At 42.7% G+C, this 23616-nt stretch overlaps 1 protein-coding gene across 4 annotated transcripts in view; it reads left to right on the forward strand.

Annotated features, from left to right (window-relative positions):
- LOC139694293 (M-phase inducer phosphatase-like) overlaps window positions 1-23616 on the forward strand; it is a 139563-nt gene that overhangs the window by 114315 nt on the left and 1632 nt on the right. For 2 of the 4 annotated variants that reach the window (XM_071592763.1, XM_071592766.1), the window contains 8 exons: window positions 17919-17981; window positions 18878-19025; window positions 19106-19332; window positions 19489-19753; window positions 20002-20175; window positions 21280-21574; window positions 22166-22331; window positions 23262-23492. In XM_071592763.1, coding sequence (XP_071448864.1) covers window positions 17919-17981; window positions 18878-19025; window positions 19106-19332; window positions 19489-19753; window positions 20002-20175; window positions 21280-21574; window positions 22166-22331; window positions 23262-23492 — 1569 coding nt within the window. Of the gene's footprint in view, window positions 1-17485; window positions 17693-17918; window positions 17982-18877; window positions 19026-19105; window positions 19333-19488; window positions 19754-20001; window positions 20176-21279; window positions 21575-22165; window positions 22332-23261; window positions 23493-23616 lie in introns of those variants that run through there. The other 2 variants (XM_071592765.1, XM_071592764.1) reach the window with 2 other exon arrangements.

The following is a 23616-nucleotide window of genomic DNA, read 5'->3' on the forward strand; positions in this document are numbered from 1 at the left end:
TCCCCGGAAAATATAATTAGATCGTCGAGCTTGAGACGAGTCGTTCTCTATTGGAAAAGTCGAAACTTTGGACGGGTAGGTTAGGGAAAGGGGGAAGGTGGGTTCGAGGGGAATTTGTTGCACCAGAACTGTAGCAGTTTGGACGTTGCTATTTACTTTTCTCCGTCCCCTTCCTCCTACCCCCCTCCTAAGTATCACTTGCCACGCCCGTCGTGTACTTCGTGTCCGAAACAACTTCTCCCTTCCCCCCCTCTCACTGCGCTGAGAGAAGATCCGCACCCAGGGTTAGTATGGGGGAAGGGGGAGCAAAGTGGAGCGCGGGATGCGAAATCACACACGTATTCGGGAGGAATCTCATGAACCGGGGGATCCTTCCACCTGCGCCCTCCCTCCTTCCCTCTCTTCCGCCCGCTTTCTCATGTCGGACCGAACGGGATACACATGTAAGAGTCGTTACACTGTCAAACCTGTATAGTACGCCCCCAAAATAACCCTTTCCCTGGCCGCCCCACTCTCCCTTGCATATTGGCGCGGATGTGCCTTCGTGTGTGTGTGCCCGTGCACTTCGCGCCGAGTGCCGAAGACGTGAATCCTCTCCGGGACAAGTGAGAGTGTTGGGACAAAAGGGGGCGCTCTCCTCGTCCGGTTATTCTCTTTTTCCGGTGCGAGATGGGAGTGAGCCTCGTTTCTTTCTCTATCTCTCTCTCTCTCTCTCCTCCTCTCTCCCTCCCTATCGTTCCCATCCTTTCTCTGCATCCCATCCGGGAGGGGGGAATGTGAAGGAGAGGGATGGAGGGAGAGAGAAGGAGAGAGAATGAGGAGAAACTCGCATTCCTTTCCCAGACTGACTGACTGCCTACCCCGGTAGAGGGGAGGGAAAGAGGCGAAGGAGGAGGCACGGAGCAACAAACCATCGCCCATCCCTTCCTTCCCTTCTCTCTTTCCCTATGCCTCTCCCTTCCTCCCTCCCTATTCCATCGTCCATTTGCCCCGGCGTTCCCGAAGGCTCTCGGCACCCCCCTCCCACGACCCCTCGCACTCCTCCCCAAGTTCCGATCCTCTTTGCCGCCACCCCCACTGAGACACGGGCCCCTTCCCCCCCACCAGTTTCTTCGAAGGCCAGTCCTTATTCCCAGGAGAGGGGCCTCGGTGGTAAGCGATAGGAGTAGTTACCATGGGAGGCAAGCGACTGCCGAGGGCATTTGCTCCATTCGGTGAGTATTCTGCGCACGGTTTAGGATCGAGTGTAAGGGTTGCTTCGGCGGCGGGGGGGAGGGGGAGATCGCTCTCCCCCCTGGAATGCCCCTCAAAAGCCTCGAATACAGCGAACAGGCTCGGTGAGCTTGTCGTCGTTCTAAAAAAACTTGAGGTTGATCCCATTATTGTATCCTGATAGAAAATGAACAATCTATAATTACGAAAAATACAAAAAAATCTGCATGGTACCCCGCAAGCCAGCGTTAGGTTATGTCAAGCGTTAATGCCTCACCTTATGTATACTATTCACAGCTTGTGCTCCTGAATGGTCCGGAATTAGTAGAGATACGAGTATTATGCACTTATAATCCTACATCTACCTCTGTACACTACCCCGCAAGCCGTCGCAAGGACTTTTGGCAGGGGGTGATACCTTACAAAGGCATTAGTTGTTCATTTTTGTATATTTTTCTAAAATGGTGTTGTTGCAGTTTTTTGTACATTTTTGCTTGTTTTATGAGTATATATTACTCATTCAAAAAGATTAACCTTAAGTCAATTGGAATGACGATTGATTATGTATAATTAATAATAGTGGGCAGTACCTGGGGAGAACATACATATAGGTTGATACATATATTGTTTGTTGTTGTGTTTGGTACGTACCTTTGTATTTTTTTAGGTCTAAAGTATATTTTCAAATAAATCGAAACCTTTGCTGGTATGTAAGGTATGCTTTTCAGTGATCAATTTCATCAAAAAACTTTTAAGTGACCGGATATCATTTTACTGATTTTTAATCATCTTCATAGGGAACTGCTACCACTTTGAATGCATGCATGCGATGAACTTCGATGGAGAGGTTTTCTGATTGAAATTTATTGATATATTTTGGAATTTTCAATTTTGATGTAGTTTTTCCTAGTATTAGTTTTAATGGGAGGCGACCGACAGCTAAGGTTATTTGCGCCATTAGGGATGGATGGGAAAGGAAAGATGAAGAGAAACCCGGGGTCGGCATCAGCCTACGAAAGGCGCCAAGGGGTCTGCAGCTTAACGCCCTGTCTGACGGACGTCGTACTCACTCAAAATGCTCTCTACAGAGCACCTCAAGTAGGGATCGGGATACTACTGAAAAATATTTGTTGTCTCCAGGATTTGAACCCGGGTCCTCTCGGTTGGAAGCCTGTACGTTAGCCACCGCAACATCGGGATGATCCCCTTAGGTTTTCCTTTATGCGAAAGATTGACATCTTGTTTTCGGCGGCAATATTTTTAGGAGCGAATCCTCCTTAGGGAATGTACCAAGATCTATTTTGTCCACTCCACGAATCCAAATGACAGGTATGATATTATTTTAAGTAAAGTAAGCTCGTTATGTGTCCATAGATATGTGAACTTCGGTGTACGTGCTACTGACATGTATAGTTATATCACAGGCATCATCTGAAGTTGCTAAGTGCAAAATAATACCTGCTATGTGTCGCATTTCTGGAATAGATATTGAGTTTCCGTACACTATTGATTATCGAATGAAGAATATTAAACTTCCTCAAAGTTTCATGCTGAATTGGAAGTAATTGGCAAGTCGGCTGGACCTTGGAAAGGAAATACACCGAGGTAGCTGTGCAAATTGTGTCTTATAAAAGGCTTCAGTGTCTACGAATTATCTATTTAAATAAAGCGTTAAAACTTCACGTAATTGTGAGTTGGGTTGTGATACCCATAGGTTGGAAAGGTGTCGTTTTGCCGCTCTTCGATTTCGGAAAACTTGTCCGGCAATCGCAAAATTGTCAAGTGCCGATCAGGGATTCAAATAGGGCCGGTATCGAGTCCCCCCCGCGCACCGTGATTCCCACCATGATCCCCGCTTTTGCGCTCAAGTGCGGCCCTCGCTGCACTCCCACGGGTTGCCGGACGCTTCCCGATCTCCTCCCCAAAGGAGAGAAATGCTTTTTCGTCGTCCCGTCACCCCTCTCACCACCCTCCCCTCGACCCCGTCGAAGATTCATGCCGAAAACCCTCTTCCACCCCCCGCCCCCCATCCCGCCTTTGCCTGGCGAGCTGGAAAGTGTCGGAAATGGGGAGGGGGTGTCTGTGAGGGATTGATCGTCTCCCATAGCTCCTTACAACTTCCACGGAAAGTTCGGCCCTTCCTCCCGGGCTGCGTGACCCAGTGGCATATGGTGATGGGGACCGGGGTTGGGGAGGGTTGGAGAGGTGGCGAATACGACACCAGTCCACTCCTCGAGCGCACTTCATCCAGACTCCCGGAAGGCCGCGGCGCTCCGAATGTGGTTAGACTCCCATTGTCCGGTCTCCCGGTCATTGGCGCCCGAGAAAGTTAATGGGTAAATCACGGTGAAGAACGAAAGATTAAGCTCGTGTGGTGGCACAATTGTGTGCTACCAATAAACATCAGCATAACTAGATTCCACGTGTTAATTTACATTGAAAATAACCCTCGCCAGGATATTCCTTGGTAGAAACAAATTCTCGAAAAAACAGTCACTCAGGGACGTGGCCCGTGGTTATTAATTAAAAAATTAATTCCCTGCCAATGACAAAAGACTACAGTTCCCTGTCAATCAATATGCAATGATATACCGCGATATAAGCTACAAATCAGACTGAGAGACTTTCTCGATCTCCATAATAAGAATTCTGGGCGTCAGGGGTGGAGTTCCAATAAAGTCTGAAAAATCAGTCATCAAAATATGCCAACGTGCTCATTAGATCAGTTGTGTCATCATTCACTGAATATCATCACAGTCATCGCTGCTTGGTTCACGTTAATTATGTGAATATTTTTCAGGCTGGATATACCATAAAATCCCGGTTTATACAAAAAATGTCGAAATACGTGCAGCAACGAAAACAGATTTCTCGGCATTATGTTGATAAAGTTGAGGAAAGAAATTATTTCATCTGAGTGGTTCGGGAAAAGCAACCCATACAGTTTTCATTCTGGATGAAAACCCTTTTATGATTGAATTATGATTATAAAACCCCATACAGCCGCAGAATATTAACCAATATTGTCGATAAATAAAAGAAATACAATGTGAAAAGTCAAATAAAAATGAGAGGATCCTCTTTGCGTCGTGATTATTGGAGAAATTAATCACGCGCCAGGGATCAACTCGCTCCAGGCAATCGTCCACCATCAATCACTCACGTGTACTTCACACCCACACACACACCCTGTGCTTGTTTGTGGAAAATAAATATCTCGCAGAGGGCAGAGCATAGGGTGCGGATACCTGTTAGTTTCTTTCTCTCCCGGGGACGTCAATGCCAACCACTGACAGTCAGAAAGGATAAAATTTTCAATGGATGCTTTTAGGTTTTCATTTCTAGTTTCAAGCAGAATGTTGCATTTAGCTGTAGCCATCTTATATAATTTAAGAGAATATATTTGTGCCGACGCCATTGCCGGAAGCCTGATTCAAATATAGGCTTCGATTGTGATCAAAAGTTCGCGAGATGTGGTTTCGAAATTGTTCATACCAAAACACAATTGCAGGGAGGTCCGCGCTATCCCTCTCGACATGTTTGCTCAGTTTCTTTTTTTGGCGTCTCCTGTCCCATTCTTGGCCCAGACATCTCCTTCTTGCCCCTCAATGTGCACTTCCATACACCTCCGTTCGACGTGAAATCTCCATTCAGCCCCGCCAGTGATTAGCGCCCACTGTCTGAGAAATCCGCTGCTCGGTAGGGTCGGAGGGGAATTTTTTCTTCTTTGTCGGCCGAAACTTCCCCCGCTTATGTTTCCTTCTGGCACTCTCGACTCAAACAGTTGACAAAAACCACCCAGCTTTCAGAGGAAGTGGTTTGCGAGTGAGACTCGAGTGGGCTCCTCCCGTGTGCGGTGAGCGGGGGCCCTGCGGGTGGGAGCGGAATGAGTGGAGCCCTCCTTTGTCACCCCCCCGTCCGTCATGCACGGGGTGAGAGAGAGCTCTGGGCGGGACGTGAAACCTGCGAAGTTGACCACTTCGGCGGTTCATCTCCTTGGCCGATTTTTCCCTGCCTTCCGAGAACCGTCAATGCTTTTAATGACGGGGGTCGCCCCGGTGTGGAATTTTCATTCCGTCCCGGGCAATTCACTCGTCACCACGGAGTGTCTTTCAAGTCACGAGTCGACGTTGTATGAATGCATACTGCTGTCGAAAATCGGTTCGAAGCATGTCAGACGCCAATAAGATGCCGAGTAGAAGAACGTCTAAGGGTCGACCCAGAAGGAATACCATTAAACGGTCGGTTGATATTTTCCGGGCAGGAAAAAAATAAGTAAAGGTTGTTTCAGCTGAGTTAGGGACATTTAGAATGTCGGCAAGTGTATGGGTCTGATTAGAGCAAGTGTTGGTCAAGGAATGAGTTAAAGTTTGAACAATATTCGTTAAAGTTATGAAAACTGTTGAGATGAGGGGGTATGTTCTACAGGACTATTTAAGGTAATGGAAGAAGGGAGCTTAATCGGTTTCTGAGAGGGTAAATTAGACAAATATTTTTGGTAAAGCTTGGGAGATTCGAGTTTACTTCCGGCAGTAAAGTAGGTTAAACGACTACCTACTCCAAAAGCTTCCTGTTCCCTATTCACTCGAAATCTCTCTGAGCTGGCCACGATTCAGTGTAATACAGGTATGTGTAGAATTATGGTGCTTGGAGGAGAGATAAGTCGGCTATGCTGTCATCTCTCGCTGGTGTCTTTCACCAGCACGATGCCCCTCGCCAGACTCAGCAAATGTTCATTTGCATTCATGTGACAGCCTCGCCGGTCCAGCAGCGAGGGGTGTTTTCCCTTCCTCGTCTCTCTTCTACTCTGTCCGTGTTGCCTCTCATCAACTGGTCTGCATCTTCCACACACTACCCATACTTTATTTTTTCATCATGACTGTTACTCGTTAAATTTATTGAAGTTGAAAATGCACTGAATTGTTCATATTTCATCAAAAAATAAGTTATTTTTTTCAATAATTACTCGGCTTTTAATTGACTCGTGCTCTTTTTTATCGGTCAAACTAAATTGTGGAGGAATGCCATTTCTTTACTTCCTAGTTGTGGCGCATCTGTTTCAATGATGATAACTCATTTATGGTTCACGCCGAATGAGTATCAGACCAAATTATTGGGTAGCATGCAGTTTGGCTGTACATTTCTACAATTTAGTCGAGCTGTTATTTCTAAGATCGGCCAAAAAATTCATCATGTGGCGGCGTACAGTTCATGATATACATACATAGATGGCTTAATCCCAAATATTATTTATTCTGACCTCATTTTATTAGTTCTCTAATCCGAATATTTATCGACTGCAGTATTCCACTCTTCCCTCTCCATTGCTAAGTCTATTCGACCCTGATAGATGTTCTATTGTAATCCTAGTATTGTGTTTTAAGATGTACCCAACTCATCCGGTTTTCTTTCCGTATAGCGCTCCTTCAACTACATCTACATAATACCTCGCAAGCCTCCGCAAGGGCGTGTGGCGGGGGTTGTTAGGTCACCAACCATGCATGCACAATCCCAATCATGACACTCCTCGAGCCTTCATCTTATTTTATTATCTCGTTAGCTTCATCGTTTCTTATTTTATCCATTTGATGTTCTGCATTCACCTCCTGCTCATGTTTCAGGTATCTTTCTTCTCTGCTTTGATTTTCCAGCAGTCCATACGTCTGGTATCGCTGAACTTATATATCAGTCCATATGTTTCTCTCCATACCATGCGAATACTGCTTCAAAGGCAGGTTAGCGATCGAGCTTGATTAAATATTTCTTCCCTGTTTTTAATTTTCATGCTAATGATTTTCCTCTTCCATGGACTACTCGAAGATATAATTTGAATGGTGGTGGTTAGAGCTTTCACCCTTTTCTAAATCCTTTATATATATATATATATATATATATATATATATATATATATATATTCCTTTATATTTTCCTGTCGTCTGTAATTCTTTGTGTGGCCACTTGGTTTTTGCAAAGTTGAATGATTATTCTACCATGCAAATCTTGTTTTCTTTCACGTAAATCTACTTTGCAATTTATGAAAACGCATTGCGATTCTTTATTAATGACGATATTCCGATAATAAAATCAGGGCAGTGCTTACGTAAGGAATTTCGAATTCCTCGTTTGGGATTTTATTGAAGGAATGCGACCAAATATTAGGTTTTTACCGGATGACATGCTTTCAGACAACAGAAAATCAGGTGGATTTTTGGTATTCCTTTCTACTTAGTGAAATCCTTGGTTTATCCTCAAGTCTTTTTGTCCTTGACCCCTGAATTTCCGCTGGCGTGGCAGGGGAGTTGCTTTGCCTCCCGCACGGGGGGACCTCCTCGCCCAAAAATTGTGCGACTCCGCTAAAATTTGTCCCCGTCTCGCGTCGTCGAGGGGAACCTATCACTAGCTTGAATCGTTCTATTCCGGGGCATCGTGGCTTGCGAAAGTCCGCCTTCCGCGTCATCTTCATGACGCCGGAATGCGTAATGACGGGAGAGGGGAAAAGGGCAGTGGGGCTGGTTGCCCCTCGATGCTTTTGACGGCCTCTCTTGGTGTAAACGACCTCGATCCCCACCACTGGTGCCGTAACATCGCCAGCGATGTCGAGAGTGGTTTCCCTGCTAACTTCTTGGGCAACGCGCTGACGATGTACTTGGTTTGAAGATTTTAGTGCTTGCCAATTTATCGGTCATTGCACCTCCAGTTTACCTCTGCACGGATTGCTAGGTTGGAGAAATTCTTTTCCCAACTCTAGGTAGTTCCCAGTTTTATTTGGTGAATGGTACATTGTAAAACTCGAAAGTCTAGTGCTCAAGTACCACTTACTATTCTCTTTATTAATATTAAATTAAAGAAAAAAAGAGAGGTAGGGTGTTAATGAAAGTAGATCATTTTATTTTCATTTATAAACCTAATATGTCTAAAAATAAATAAATCTAAGATGTCTAAACCTAAAGATGTGTAAAAATAAAGGGTTCGCAACCAGTCAGACTCGACACCCTACCTCCCTGAAAAGAAAAAAAAATGATTATACCCTATTTATTGGCCATTAATGTAACGCAGCCTATTCTGGATTTTTGCTAAGGAGAGGCAAACCACATTCAGCATAATGACACTCAAGCTAGTATCTCCTCACCTTCCTCTGGATAACACCACCAAATCATTGCAGGAGCCCAAAATTCCCTTTGGGGAGGTACAATCCCCTGAGAAAGTATGGTTTTACGAACAAAGTACCCAATAATAACAGGAAATAAAGAATTGCTGGTATGGATTGGGAAAGTTTTGTATTGAGAAGCCCGAGTTTTACCCGGTTCTACCCCTACCCATAGGTGTGTTCAAAGGTTTCAGAAGCCATTGAAAGGGGATGGTGTTTGGAAAAGAATGGTATGAATTTCATTACGATTCATATAATCTTGATTACGTGTGAATTAAGATCAGGTCTCCCTCCCAATGAATTCATAGTGGGCTCGACTTTTCTCCTGCCATTTTTCATAGGGTTCAAATAAGAAAGCTTCCGTTCGAGTTTTAGCCAGTGAAAAGTCAAGTTCTTGTACACGTACGTTATGTACTGGAAAGGGCGTCCGTATCACGCCATCAACCTCTTTCCTCGTTATGCCGCATCCGCGTTGCCTTGCCGAGCCTTGCCCGAACGACGGGCTATTTCCTCAGGTGTCGTACTAATCACTCCTGAGAGGTTGGTGACTCTTTGATGAAGTCACCTTCGTTTGATGGAACGACTGATTTTCGATAAAAAATTCCTTGGCCTGTAATCACTGTTTCGTGAATAAAATGACATGTCGTGTCAGACTGAAAGACTCCTTTTGGGAGTGGGAGGATGATGGTGTCGAAGAGGAGAGGGCATTGGGAGTTCACACCTGGAGTGAGGGGTGCACGATAGCACTGCAGTGAATAATGAACTCATTGAATAATACGAAGCCCAAATTTTTGAATCGTGTGAAAGATGTTTCGACATGGCTTTGAATTTTCATTTCTTTACGTCATTGCTGAAGAGTACCGGTCATCTTTTTTGTAAGCGCTTAGTTTTTGTTTTATTTCCTCTTCTACTACCCTCCCAACTCAGCCCAGGTGCGTCTGAAGTGCTTCTCAACTACGTATTGTAATGCGCCATGAAGGTGATCGTAAAATTAGTGAACATTATGTATAGCATGAGAAAAACAAAATTTGCACTTTTCCAAAGATTTATTTGTACCGTACAACGCGTTTCAATTCATCGAACCATCTTCATCGGCTTTTACCTGAAGATGGTTCGATGAACTGAAACGCGTCATACGTTACAAATAAATCTTTGGAAAAGTGCAAATTTTGTTTTTCTCATAATGACGAACTGCCACTACATCTGGCCAGAATCTGTCGAATAATGTTTTGCCTTTCTTTATAGGGAAAGGTATATGAAGAGAAGATTATTATATAATTTATATTATGTACCATATTTATAATGATGTACCTGTCAGTTAATATAGTCAATGTTACGTGTGCGTGCGGGATATTTTGTAAATTTACACCATATGTATGCAGGCATACGTAATATTTTACTGTAGTGTATTCGACAGCAGAATCTGCCCGTTTCGTGAGAAATCATTATGAAAGAACAGGGTGTGCTAGATTTATTTTTGGTTTGAGAAACGGAAACACGAAGATTAAAGTCGTAATTCACACTTTTAAATAACTGCAAAACCTTCCAGTTTAACGCTGACGCAGAAGGAGTGATCCGAATAACGCATTGCATTCGGAAGGCACAGTGAGAATCGAAATGGCAATTGACTGCCGAACCGTTCGATATAATGAATCATATTTCCCTCGCGCAATTAGATTCACTATTCAGTAGGAAGCATATAACTTGCGAAAATTTATACTCTCAAATTTCTATTATTTCTCGATAACTCTAATGGCTGATGACCTAGCACCCCTTGCCACACGCCCTCGTGGTTGCGAGCTGGGTATGATATTGGCGTAGATGTAAAACTCTTTGGTACTGGAATGCCCCCAGTAAGCGTTTTGTGCTCTTTTTTATTAAGTCCCTAGAACTTTCGTTCATGGAATGGAATTCCATAACATGGAGATTTATTTGCGCGAAAACTCCATTCAGCGAAATGTTGGTGGAAGTTTTTATTTGCGGTACTATGTCTGAAAATACCCACGGTGCTGAAATCCGATATGGTTAATTTTCCATGTCAGTTCTAACGGCTGTGGTCGAAAACCACTATCTTATCAGAAAACCAACTTCCTTCGCTTCTAATCTCGTTAAACATGCTCTCTCCTTGAAAAAGGACGGTTAAAATAAATTCAATTCCCAACGCACGTTTGTGTGTTTTAATGTTCCCAGTCCGAAAGAAAAAATTTAGAAGTTCCTTAATCCAGATTAAGAAGACCTTAATCCAATGTTTTATCGATTATATTAAAATGTGGTGGGTTATAAACGCGGTTGTGGATACTACTCAAACGGTTAAGGCTAATGTTTCCTTGCAGTCGCAGTCTTTTGTATGTTTCGTCATTTTGTGATTCAAAAGACTTAATATGACGTTGAAACGTAAAATAATATGAAAATTCAGAATACTATCATTTTGTTTTAATCAGTCGAATGCTTCTATTGATACCAGAATTCAGGTCATTTCCACTTTTTCGGGACCCAGGGTAGCCCTATCTTAGCAGCTATATTTGTCCTTTTATAAAAGAACTCGTGCCGTCATAATTGCATTGAATACCTCACCGATATAATACATTTGTTTTGGGGCGCAGGGCTGTGCGACGTGGGAATTTGGTCCCCGAGGCAAGACGACAGGCGTAGATAGGATACTTATGAGAAGATGTGGGTGTGGAGAAGGATGGAAAAGGTAAAATGGACGGGAAGGAAAACAAACGAAGTACTGGGCATGATGGGGGAGGGGAGATAATTGCTGAGGGAATTCCAAAGGAGGTGGGAAAGATAGTGGCAGAGCGCTTTGATTGTCCATGTTATTCTAAAGAATGTGCTGGAGGGAAGGACGTCAGGCATGTGAGACAGTAGTCGGAAAAGTATAGGCACGTAGGACGGAGTGCAGGGAAGTAGAAAGTATGGGGAATTGAAGAAGTGTTAAATTAATCTAGGGTGTCACATTGTTCCGTGTTAGTGAGGCTTAGAAATTAAGCGTTTGTTAGTATGTCTCCATCATAAACCCAGCTTAAAACGGGAGACGGTAGGAAAACGCGGTAGAATAATATATACTGCCACCATAATGACCAAATGATAGCATTTTTCCACTAGATATTCTATCATCAAATGGAAAATTTTAACCATTTGGTAATTATTATGTTCGAATTCCACCCTATCACGCCCGAAACTGTGCAATTCTTATGTACTGAATCCTTAACTTGATTTGGTTCGAGTCTAGGGCATTCATAACGAAAAACCGTTTGGAAAGCTGGTGGGTGGTTGGGTGTGTGGAGGGGGGAGGTGAAGGGGTTTCTTGAAAGTTGTTTGTCGCATGTACCCAGCGTGCAAACGTTCGCCCTTTCGTCACCTTTCGCGTTTTCATGATTTTCAAACTGACTGGGTTGGTGTGTGTATGTGTGTGAGTGTGATCTCCGTGTGCGGATCAGACTCGAGAATCGCGATTTAAACCCGTGGAGTCGGCGTCTGGGTGAAGGAGGCGGTTCCACCACCACCTTTGCACCGTGCCCTTGCCTCCTTCGAACCAGTTTCCCTCAAAGCTTTTGATGCGCGCCCATGCAAATGTAAATAGTGAATGAAAAGAATTTAACGACTTGCCATCTCCACCAAACAGTTTGCTGAATGGATCCGATTCCTCTTTTTCCTTCACTACTCTTCCGCACCTAACTTCCCATCCCAAATGGACACTTGTACCTTATTACTCAAGTGTGCATTCTTCGTGGCACATGGCGTTTTCGTGTTTGAAAAAAAATGCAGGCGCATTTATATCCTGGGGTCTGAGCCCCTGTTTTAGTACAGCGACACGTGCCGCGAGCGTTAAGTGTACGCACGAGGTGAGGAAAACATTTCGTTAGCTTCTGATGTTTTTTAGATTTTGTATTTTTAGAAGCCGATGCCTTTGCTGCACACATAAATATTTACTCAGACATTTATTAATTTATTTCTACGAAGGCGTGCGCAACTTGTGTTTTCGGAATTCAATTCCCACGCTGTATAGTCAAATGCGAATACGCATTATGTCATCGATTTCCATTCGCACATAAAAGCACGGGACGAAGTCACTTTAAATCAACAAAATATTATTACATATTTATGAACGCATCATTTCATACTCTCATCATATCATGCAACCGTTATCAGATCGTCAATTTTCGGTGGGCGTGACGTTTTCCAGGCCCGTGTTTATCATTATCGTTTTCAGGCGTACGGGATAAGAAATAAGAGGTTAAGGTTTTTCAAAGACACATGGGTGGATTGGATGGTAAAGTTGTTCTCTATATCCGCGCCTTTGGTATTTTTTCCTCGAGTGCTCGGCAGTGGACGAATTCCGAATGTCACAAAGGCCTCGTCCAAAGAAAAAAGCCGCGAGGAGCCATCGCATGGATCTACATAAAAATTTAACCGAGTTGGGGACGAGGGTTTCGACTGAATATTTATAAGTGGCCACAGTGTTAAGTTTCTCCCTTTCCTTTGTGATGCGGCGCGTCAGTGATCGTCCTCAGGCAGCCCGTGGCTCGTACTTGGCTGAAGATGGAGACGATCTCCCCTCATCTCCATATGAAATAAGGGTAACTGTTTAATTCCGGCGGTATTAACATAAACGTCTTACCTCGTGGAGTGCCCCCCCTCCCCGGTACGGGTGCAGCACTGGAACAAAGGATGGTGCTGAGATTAGTTAGGGTAGTATGTGCTTGTAATCTCATTTCATTTTGCACAAGAGTCTTCCGCTAATGAACGGAGCGGAGGGATCGTGGTATTGCAGCATTCACTTGCTGGCCACTCGTGTAGCTTCTGAGTTCCGCCAACTCCATCATTCCATGACCACTGGACCATTAATTTAGCATCTCTCCATTTGCTTACTGCCTTATCCAAAATTATGTCAAGTGAAAAAGAGAAGGGGTGGAGTCAATTTTCGGATTTTTGCAATTGCCTTCCGGTGGTTTTGGCAGTTGATAGTTATGGCTCATTTAACTATAATTGCACAACACGCCGCGAGGGCGTGTGATGGGTAACATAAGCCTTTTATGTATAATTACTCATTTCTAAATGAACAATTATATATTTGTGTATGTATGTGTGTGTATATATATATATATATACATTCAAACACGAAATCCCGCCAAACGGCGAATAAATACTCATATATACAGAAACATATATAAGGAAAAGGGATAGGAACACGTATAAAGGACGAACACAATAGAGGTGGGGAAGGCGGAATCGAACGGATCACAAGAGTAAAAATATCTCCTCAACCGGGACTCGAACACCGGATCTTTCCACTTGCCGGGCGGATGCTCTTAACCACTTGAGCTATCCAGGATATGTAATTTACCCTGAGATCCGTGGGTCTTATATGTCGCCAAGCGCCCCGATTCTTTAGCCAAGAGATGGCGTCAGGGGGCTGTTTCACCCACCAAAGGAGAAATAGACAATACACAAGAGGAAAGGGCAGTGGTTAGAATTCATACAACATCATACAGGAAAAGAACAGTGCGTTTCGTGGCACGCATAGCCAGAAGAAAGAGATGAGCCACATTGGCCAAATACACATTCAAACATGATCCGTTTAAGTAACTAACAAGGTAGTATATATATATATATATATATATATATATATATATATATATATATATATATATATATATATATATATATATATATATCACAATGTAACGCAGAAATAAAAATGATAACACGTAAAAGGACACTCACATTTCAGAAAGTTTAAGCCTTCGGCTTCCCTGTGGCTTTTTTCAGGTCAGACTGACCTGGAAGTCTGACCGGAGAGTCTAACCTGCGGAAGACCTCAGAGAAAGCCGAAAGCTTAAACTTTCTTAACTGTGTCTCCTTGAACGTGTTTTCTTTTTATACTAAACTTTACTATACTCTTTTTATACTAATAGTATTTTTGTGTTATACACTCATTCTCATGCTTTCCTATCAACATCATGAATATGTATGTTCGAGTAAAATTTTTAATGTCACTTTTGGATTCTAGAAAGTAGATCTGGTTTCGTTGTGGTTGTGGTTCGATCTGGTTGTGATTATGTATCGTGCGACGTTCGGCTCGTTTATTCCCAGCCCTTGTTAGTCACAAATGTGACCCCTTGGGAATTTCCGTTTTTATTTGTAAAGAATATAGATCTTCGTGTTGGAAAGTTTCATGTTGTATGGCTGGTGTAGAGGCACGCACCCAAGCGGTAGCATTTATACGAAGGTTGTAGCTTGGTCACTCGCCACCGTCCGTGATGGTGAGAATGTTTGGGACTGAGGAGGAAGAATTGAGAGGCCCTAGACGCAAGGAGCTGTGGTGGTCATGTGATTACGGGGTCTGTTATTTCTTTTTCTGGGACTAGGCGGCGGGAGACGGTCGCCTTTCGCCTCCGCGATGTGCTCTTCTCATAACGCCGGTCGCTGACCCCCCCGCACTAATCAGCTGCTTTCCGCTCCACTCCAGTGTTTCTCTATCCCGCCGAATTACTCACTAGAAACATATTCACCCGCAAGACGCGTCGCGGCTTCTTCCGGGGGTCCCCCATTTGCGGTCCGACCCTCTAAATGTGACCTCGCTCATCAGTAGGCGTTTGGGGCAACACCCGGAGTGCACTCTTGTCGCCTTGCTTCGCGATGTACAGTGTCGGACGACCATTGTATTATGGGAGATTTCGAGTGGCCTTTGGGGATAATTTGCGACTGCAGCCTACTTGGCTATCAAAAGTATTTCGATAAATCATGAGATTCTCATAGTTTGAGCATCAAAGCCTATTATAGATGAAGTGGTATTTTCGTGCTAAGATTATCAAAATTTTGTAAGACCCAAAGTTAGCTGTGTTATAGTGTTTTGTCTTTACCTATAGAGTCGTTGTATATGATAGTCGTTATAGGTAATGAAAAACACTTTCCCAGGCCTTGTCTACTTTTGAATGAGGAAAAGCAAGGTGGTTCGGTTGGTTGGCAGAATCCATACGCAGTGTGAAGTCATACTGAAGCATCTTTTATGAATAACACGTGGAAATTACAAATATATAAATTAAAACAATTAGAAACCTGTAGTTATCATGATACACATCATTTGAATTATTTTACTTGTATTTTGTTACTAAATTTCGCGATGGTCCAGGGGGTAGAGCGTTGGACTACTGGCCGGAGGGCCCGGGTTCGATTCCCGGGCAAGTCACCCTGGGCACCTGCGGCTCCACCGAAGCCATGTGATTTTTCGGGTACCAGATCTTCCTGGGAAACCATAACCGGCACAGGGAAAGGAACTGGCCCCACTACCCTGATGGGTGAATTTCACACGCCGTCGGGCTTAGTACTTGGTGAACTCTAGCATCACCTACGAAACCGACCTTCGGGTTGATTACTGCGTTTATGGTTTGCAACTAAATATAAATAAAAAGTTAGTTTTTGATGTTTCATCTCTGGTGTTGAATCACCCCCTGCCACAGACCCTAGCCTTGTGTCAGTCTGCTTGATTTACAGGGTGCCATGTAGACGAGACGAAATATTAACGATGGATCCATCTATTTCGACTAAACTTCATCGTCCTACTTCTTCATAATATTTTCCCCAGTCTTGATCACATACCGCGATCTAATCATCGTAAATGGCTTCGTCTGTAGGTCTCACACGTTATTCCAACTGGCAGTGATCTTTCCTTTGCGTTTTTTAGGTGAATACTCTGGATGCATAAATATCGCGTATTGATTCAGTTGTGCATATATTTGTGTCAAAAAATACGGCACCGTCAAGAGTACCTCCAGTAAAACAATCTATTCCGTATAACATCTGTGCATTTAGTGTTAGTCTCTCTGTTCATGCATATTTGTCCTGGTTTTCTTTTGCGTTGCCAATTTTTGTTCTGTGCACACATCCATCCTTCCTCTTGTAATGTCGGTTCGTTAGTCGTGGCTTCGCTATTCGTGGAGGTATTAAGTGTTAAAACGATTGCACCTGTCAACTGTGTAACATTTCTGATTGGCCGTGTGCTTCTTTATAATGAATGTTATTATACACGAGGAGTCACGCATACCGGGAATCGGAGATGATGACAATTTTTGTGCTCCCCCTGTTCTAGCTTTGGGCATTTCCGGAGGCCCTAGGAGCACATCGGCCAGGGAAGAATAGCAAATGGGGGAAGATAATTTGGAACAAACCAACTCCTCACTGACCCACCGACAAGGAGCAATGCTAAGCTAAGCGAGTAGCCAGTAGTACGAGTAGTGTTGGTGGAATACTTGCTCTCAGGTCGTCGAGGTACAGCTTATCTCCAAAATTATGTAGTTGTGTGTGAAAAGAGTGATTCGGTTACCAACCTATTCCATGATTTTTCGTTAACTTTAGTCGCTTTAGTAGAGAATTTAGTCGCTCCTCAGGCTATGGCAATAGTTAGCGGATTCCTGATAACCGTCGGATAATTGACGTGGGAGTGGGAACTTGCTCCCCACTCCCTCCTTCGATCCATAACGGGCCAAGCCGAAGTCCCTTATTACGAATTATGAGGCGATTTATCAACATACACGTTTTCCTGGTACGTAACAATTTCTATGATCGAATCCAGAAAGAAGGAATAGCAATCATTTCAACAAAAGTTTCGATTCAGTTCTTGTATGAGCGTATCCCTCCCGTCCGGAGAAGATCAGATCCCGGACGGGGGTCGTCGCCTTTGCGGATCCGAGCATCTCTGCATCCCGGGCTCTTGATGCATTACCGCGGGAGAACAGTGAACGAAGGGTAAGCGCGCAAGTCCGACCCAAGAATTTCTCTCTCCCCTTCTCTCTCCCGCCTTCCTCGTCCCCCACCATTCGCTTCACGGTCTTTTTCCTTCCACTCACCTCTTCTCCTCCTCCTCTCCTTCTCTCTCTCTTCCCCCCCCTTGTTGGGAGCATCTGGTCTGTGGATGTGGTGTGGGGCGTGGAGGGTTGGTTGAGTCGGATGGAATGAGAAGGGGGGAGGGCTGGAAGAAGACGCGCGAAAGGGGAGGGGGCTCAGGAGTCGGCCATCGCCCCCTCTCTCTTTCTCACTCTCTCCCCTCCCGCCCATTCCACTTCCTCCGGTCCCTCCGCCCGGTTCGTGTGTGCATTGGCGCAGTCGAAGGCGTTCCATCCACCAGTGCGGATGTATTAAGGGGAGAGAGGAAATCCCCGTGGGTGGTGGCGGTCCGGTCTGGTGAGGAGCGAGGAACATTTCGGCCCAGTGCCGGTTGTCCCCCGACTCGGTAACCGCGGACATGTACGGGGATAAAGGGGTCGAGACGACGGCCCGCATGGCGTCCCTCCTCGAGGCCCTGTCGCCCCAGAGGACTAACATCTTAGGGTGGGTCCGTCTCCCGAACGTTTCGCCCGTCTCCGAACGGATTCCCCCGTGTCTCACCGCCATTTTTTTCACCCTTGAAGAGAGCGCTCGGCTCGTGAACTTCCCGCCCGGCTTCATTCATGCCGTGTCGCCCGCCTCTCCCCCCGTTTCCCTCCGTCGTCCTTTGGATTTGTCCGCTGGTGTCCCCGGTTCGTCGTTCTTACAGTGTCTCTATTCTCCTTTGCAGGATACAGAAGCAATCTCCGAAGAACTCAGCCGGGAAGGCAGCGACTGGACCCTTGGCTACGAGGTGAGAGGGTTGGGGTGATCATTGTTGATGGAGGGAGAGGGTCTCATTGGTGGAGTGGGAAGAGTGGGGAAGCTTGGCGCTCTTCGGTATCAAACGCCATCTGTCTGGGTTGGGATTTCGGGGGGCCCCCGCCCATCCCAATTTTTTTATTTACCTTGATTAGTCGAGAATTCGATAGAGGTCATGGACCCAGACAAAATTTCCCCGCGAAAGTCCTCAGAATTTTGGGGCAAAATTTCTTTGTTCGGCTATTTATAAAGCAACCTCAGCAGTGTAAAATGTAATGCACAGATCTGGAAAATCTATTTTCGTGGTCAACATAATTTTCTTGCAAGTTCTGCGCACTGTTTCAACGTACTCAGCTCAGTCCCTATCCTTTCAGCTGAACTTTGCCCACTACGGTCACTCATGTAAACAAAAGTACTATCTCTGAAGCCAAATCCGAGCCCGAGCCATTAAGCATGTGAACCATTTTCATTGTATCGAGCGCACTGGGGGCTTAAGTGACTGCAGCTCTTCGATTAGAGCCATTATCGCTCTCCTCGATATTCATTATTTTTTTATGCTCATTATCATGTACTGATTGAAATTTCTGTTGTGTGAGTCTGTGATTGGCGTGTTGAAAACTTAATTATAAATGATACATTTTGACACGGGTGACTTTAGGTTAATTGTTTGGTTGCCGTTGGTTAACCTAATCGAGATTGAACAAAACGCTGCCCGAAAGAAAAGTTTCAATGAAAATTAGGCGGCGCATCCCATCCAAGTATGATAAATAAATTTGAGAAATGATGCAAAAAATTTTGTGGGAAATTGCAGGCTTATTTAGCATGGAATTTTCCCCCTCATTTCACCTTTGTCCTTCCTGTGCATAATGTGAATTATTTAATTCGTAGAAATCGAGTGATTCCGTGGAGATTGGGGCCATGCCATGGCAATTACGACAAGGAGAATATTTCAGCTGCAGCTGAAGGGAGTAATGTTACCACAACCGCCCACGATGCCTCTTCAATCCTATCACACATCAACAGCCCTCCACCAAAGGTAGGTTTCCGAACATTGCAATGCACGAGGCCAGAGTGGTGCAAGGAACATTGCTAATATTTCAAAATATCACGTTCCAGCGTTTGGGACACGTTTTGATCAGTCCGCTGAAGCCAAGGCATCCCCTGGAGGATTATGACCCGAACTCACAAGACAGTGGCTTTGGGAATAGTGTACCTGAAGGAGAAGAGTTTCGTGGACTGGAAAACTCTCCATCTCTTAGAGCTAAGTTGGCATCATCTGGTTTCCATATTGAAGCATCCAAGAACGCCAAGGTCGAGGAACACAGTCGCTTCGTTCATCAAAAGTAAGTCACTTCAACAGCCTGGAATTGCAACTGATCTTTTAATCAAACTATAAATGTTTTACATTTTCTGTTGGGAAAACTTTCACTCCTGGACAAACGTTTTTTTTCTTCAAATGTAAAATATTTGAGATCTATATGCTTGCATTTAATTTCCAGTGAAAAATTTGAGATTTCTCGACAAATATCCATCACCAGTACATCATCAGTGGATGAATCCCCCTTGACTAGCCCATCAAGACCCCTTGCCCATAGTCAGCAATCAAACTCAGCCACTCCTGGGAAGAAAGGGAGCCCACATCGTTCACCCAGGAGCTTGTGGTCCAACTCCAAATATCGATCACCTCTACGACACAGTCATTCATCAGGAGCAGAATCGATTGATGATGGATTCCTGGAGATTTTTGAGTTGGAAAAAGCCTCGGTATGTGTTTCCGAATAAAAATTCCCAAAATCTCTTCAAAAATATCAATGAGTGAAATGAAAAAGAATGCTATTATAAATCTATGGAGAGATTTTGTTCATGCATGAATTCAGAGAAAATACTACTTAGCCTTTACTTTTGGTAAAGGTATATTTTCTATTATATTTGGATGTTTGAAGTTACATAATTCATATATTTTTGTTTTTTTGGAGTCCTGCTAATAAATGTATTTCCTATGAATAAAAAAGCAGGTTGAATCTTCAGAAGCACCAACTCTGCCTGCTGGGATTGGAAATCTTTTATCAAAGCCTATTGTTCGCAGCTCTGAAGTTTCTTCGGGACCGAAACCCCAGTTACAAAATCCAACATTTCGCAGATGTATTTCTCTTGTGGAAACTATCCATACGCCTCCATCAAGTAGGGTGAGTATCATAGGTTGTTTTAAGTTTTGTGTGTAGGTGAGGGTGTATCACAATAAAAGTATCTACTGCACTTAACATTAAATCCATCATCTTCGTAAAATGCTACTCAGCCATATTTTTAATTACATGGTTGATAGGGACACATTTATTCTCACTTTTTAATGCTCTTTGCAAATGAACAATTTACCCAAAAAATAGTTGACTTTTGAGATTTACTACTTGCCTAAGTTTTCATTTGTTAAGAAAATCGAGTGGATTGCTTGAAAATGATAGTAGAGAAGAAATGTGCATTAAAAATTTGAAAATGTAATTTGTTTGATATTTTAATAATTAATTATTATCATTAAAGAAGCCTCAAAAAGCATTGCATTCACATATTAAGCGTGTGATGTCCACCTACCAAAATTTACTAATTGAGAGTTACAAAGTTTACCACTACATGAATTTCCTTCTCCTCATATGACTGACAATCTGTAATGCGAAAATATTTGCCAGTGATTTGCCTTTAAATGCTATTGTGAATGCTTATTCGTAATTACATTCTTTCAATGCTTCATGTTAGTTTTTATGTAATGCCTCATTTAAATTTTATAGGAAAATGTTTTAAATTCCTGTTAGGACTCAAATGGTACACATTTTAAAAAAGGCTATCGATAAGTAATAATGATAAATTAATGTGAATTTCAGCTTCTCTATTTGCCTAATTATTGTTTAAGTATATTTTGTCACTGTAAAACCTGTGTAATTGCAACAGTCTATTATGGCCAAAATTTAGAAGACGTATAAATACATAATTTACTCTTCTCCAATTCCCATTGTAAGAATACAATTTAGGTTCCTTGTATCTGTGAAGTTTACATGATTTGTGTACAGTTTTACAACATGGGCATTTGATTTGAAGTCAGTGATTTTTGGTTTCAAAGTTGACTTGAAATTATTTCATACATGTCATTCTGAGGATTACCTTTTTCGATTATTGATAGAGACTCTTTTTTCTGTAAATAATCCATTGATTACTATGGTCATTATCTCCACCCATTTATGTAGATAAAGGGTTATTCTTCTTTCTGCAATCCTGAGGCATTGGTTGATATTTTTTCCTAGGCCCGCCTGTGCCTCTTCCGGGATACAAAGCAGACCAAATCGGAAGAAAAGGAGAATTCTGAAGAAATATCGCCAGGAGCATTTGGATTCAAAAGGCCAGAGCCTCCTGAGGGTTTCTACACGAATGCCCGGGGCAAGAAGAGGCGGTGCATGACTTTGTCCCAGACTCCAGAGTGTGACTCCCCATCTCTGTGGGGTAATGAGTCATCACTCGTGGAGAAAGTTTCCACGCCTCCTGTTCTCCAGCGCAGTGTCTCAGATTCCGAAGCAGCCATTAAGCACGCTCTTTTTCGATGTGAGTAATTCTTTGTGTGTGGGATGAAACCATTCATGTCGTGCTTATTTCATGATTCTATGTAAATGTAGTGAGTGAATTTTAGTATCTGCCATCTCATGGTACATTAGAGTTTTGGAGAGAACCATTTTGAGTGGTACTAGTTATCAAAAACTGTAGAGATGATTCAAAATTTAAAATGTATCAGCATTATAAAATTGTATTTTTATTGGTTGAATCTCTTGTTTAATCAAGATGACCAGTACAAGTTCTGTTACAAGTGGAAGAAAATGGCATTACATATTATTAAGTCATGAATCTCAGTTTACTTAAGTTTAGTTACCCATGCTGCCGAGTGTCCATATTTCTCATCTCTCTGATGGCCATAGTAGTTATTTACAATTCATATATTCTAGAAGATATGAATATTATATTACCAGTTCAATGAAAATTAATGCAAACATATGACTGTCATACAATGGCCAAATGTAGACTGAGGCTAGTGAATTAATGTATGCACCATGTATAATTTTTTTTTAAGTTTTATGTAAATTACATGTATGAGTGTTATCATTAAGCAATGTTTATTTGGTTTGCTATGTATGATTTCAGCTTCCCTTGATCCTGATTTGATTGGTGATTTCACTAGGCCATACAGTCTTCCTTTAATACCAGGAAGGCATCAAGACTTGAAAACGATAACATCAGACACTTTGGCTGGCCTTTTGCATGGCAAATTCGGGGACTGTGTCGACAGCTATTCCATCATTGACTGCAGGTAAGTTATTTTGCTTCATTTAACCTCTCTTTCTCTCTTACTTTTCCAGGAATACATGAATAAAATTAAAAATTATCTTGGGAAAGAAAATATTGTTTCTTCAAACTCCTATTGAAATCATTCCATCATGTTGCATTTCAGCATTACTTTTATTGCAAAAGTGTTGATGTTTTCATTTCTCATACTTGCCGACCCTGGTGGCGGGGGGATAACATCCTCATCTGCCATTCCAAGGGTCACGGTCTCGATTCCCGCCTGGGTGGGTTTTCCTCCACCTAGGGCTTGGGTGTTTGTTAATGTGACCATTTTTATCAGTCCGATTATTGTTAATAGTCTGATGTAAAGGCCTAAATGTACTGTTTTCGGACTAATGCTAAATAAATAAATACTTAAATTATGCTGACATATAGAAACTCAAGAGTTGTTGGGAGAGTTGATGGAAAATACCATTTGGTATTTTATAGAGCATTAATAATTATGCATAAAAGTATGTGTGAACTCACTTTTTGCCATTGGTACAACGAAATTGAGATAAGATTTGTCTGAGAATAGATTAAAATGATAGCATATTTTGAAGATTTCAAAGCTGTAAGTTTCCTCTAGCCATTTTTTCAGCAATTCTCTTAAAAAATGATGTTCTCCATTTTTATTAACACAGCATATATGTTACATTCAAAATTAAGGAATGGTTGTACTCTCTTATATATAAATGCATGTAAATGTTAGTGTACCGGTAGTACAAGCTATAATGGAGTGAAGTTGCTAAATTAAAGAATTTTAATGGTGGATTAATGACGACTGATTTGGCTATAATTGTTGGATTCGATCATACTTTTGATGTGTCTTTGCCAAACAAATAGATGAAAGTTCAAATATATTTTTGACACTTGATTAAATGTTCTAATTTGTCTCCACACTTTGAATTTACAGGTATCCATATGAATATGAAGGTGGTCATATTAAGGGAGCCAAGAATCTATTCACCCATGAGCAAATATTAAAAGAGTTCATTAACAACAGGGAAGAAACCACTTCACATAATAGTTCTAAATCAGAAGGTGGCAGTTGCAAAGATAAAAGGGAAGGAAGTGAACTCAAGTCCATCAAAAGGGACATCCTGGTCTTCCATTGTGAATTTTCATCCGAACGGGGACCTAGATTGTAAGTAATAACTTTATCATTCCGATTTATAAATTTTTTAAGCATTGAATAAATTTCAAAATCATCTTATCAATCATAGCAACTACTTAGTACCTTAAGGTATTGAGGAAACATTGTTCTTTTT

This window comes from Hetaerina americana, unplaced genomic scaffold (assembly GCF_022747635.1).
Source record: "Hetaerina americana unplaced genomic scaffold, ioHetAmer1.1.p SCAF_5, whole genome shotgun sequence".
Lineage (NCBI taxonomy): Eukaryota > Metazoa > Arthropoda > Insecta > Odonata > Calopterygidae > Hetaerina > Hetaerina americana.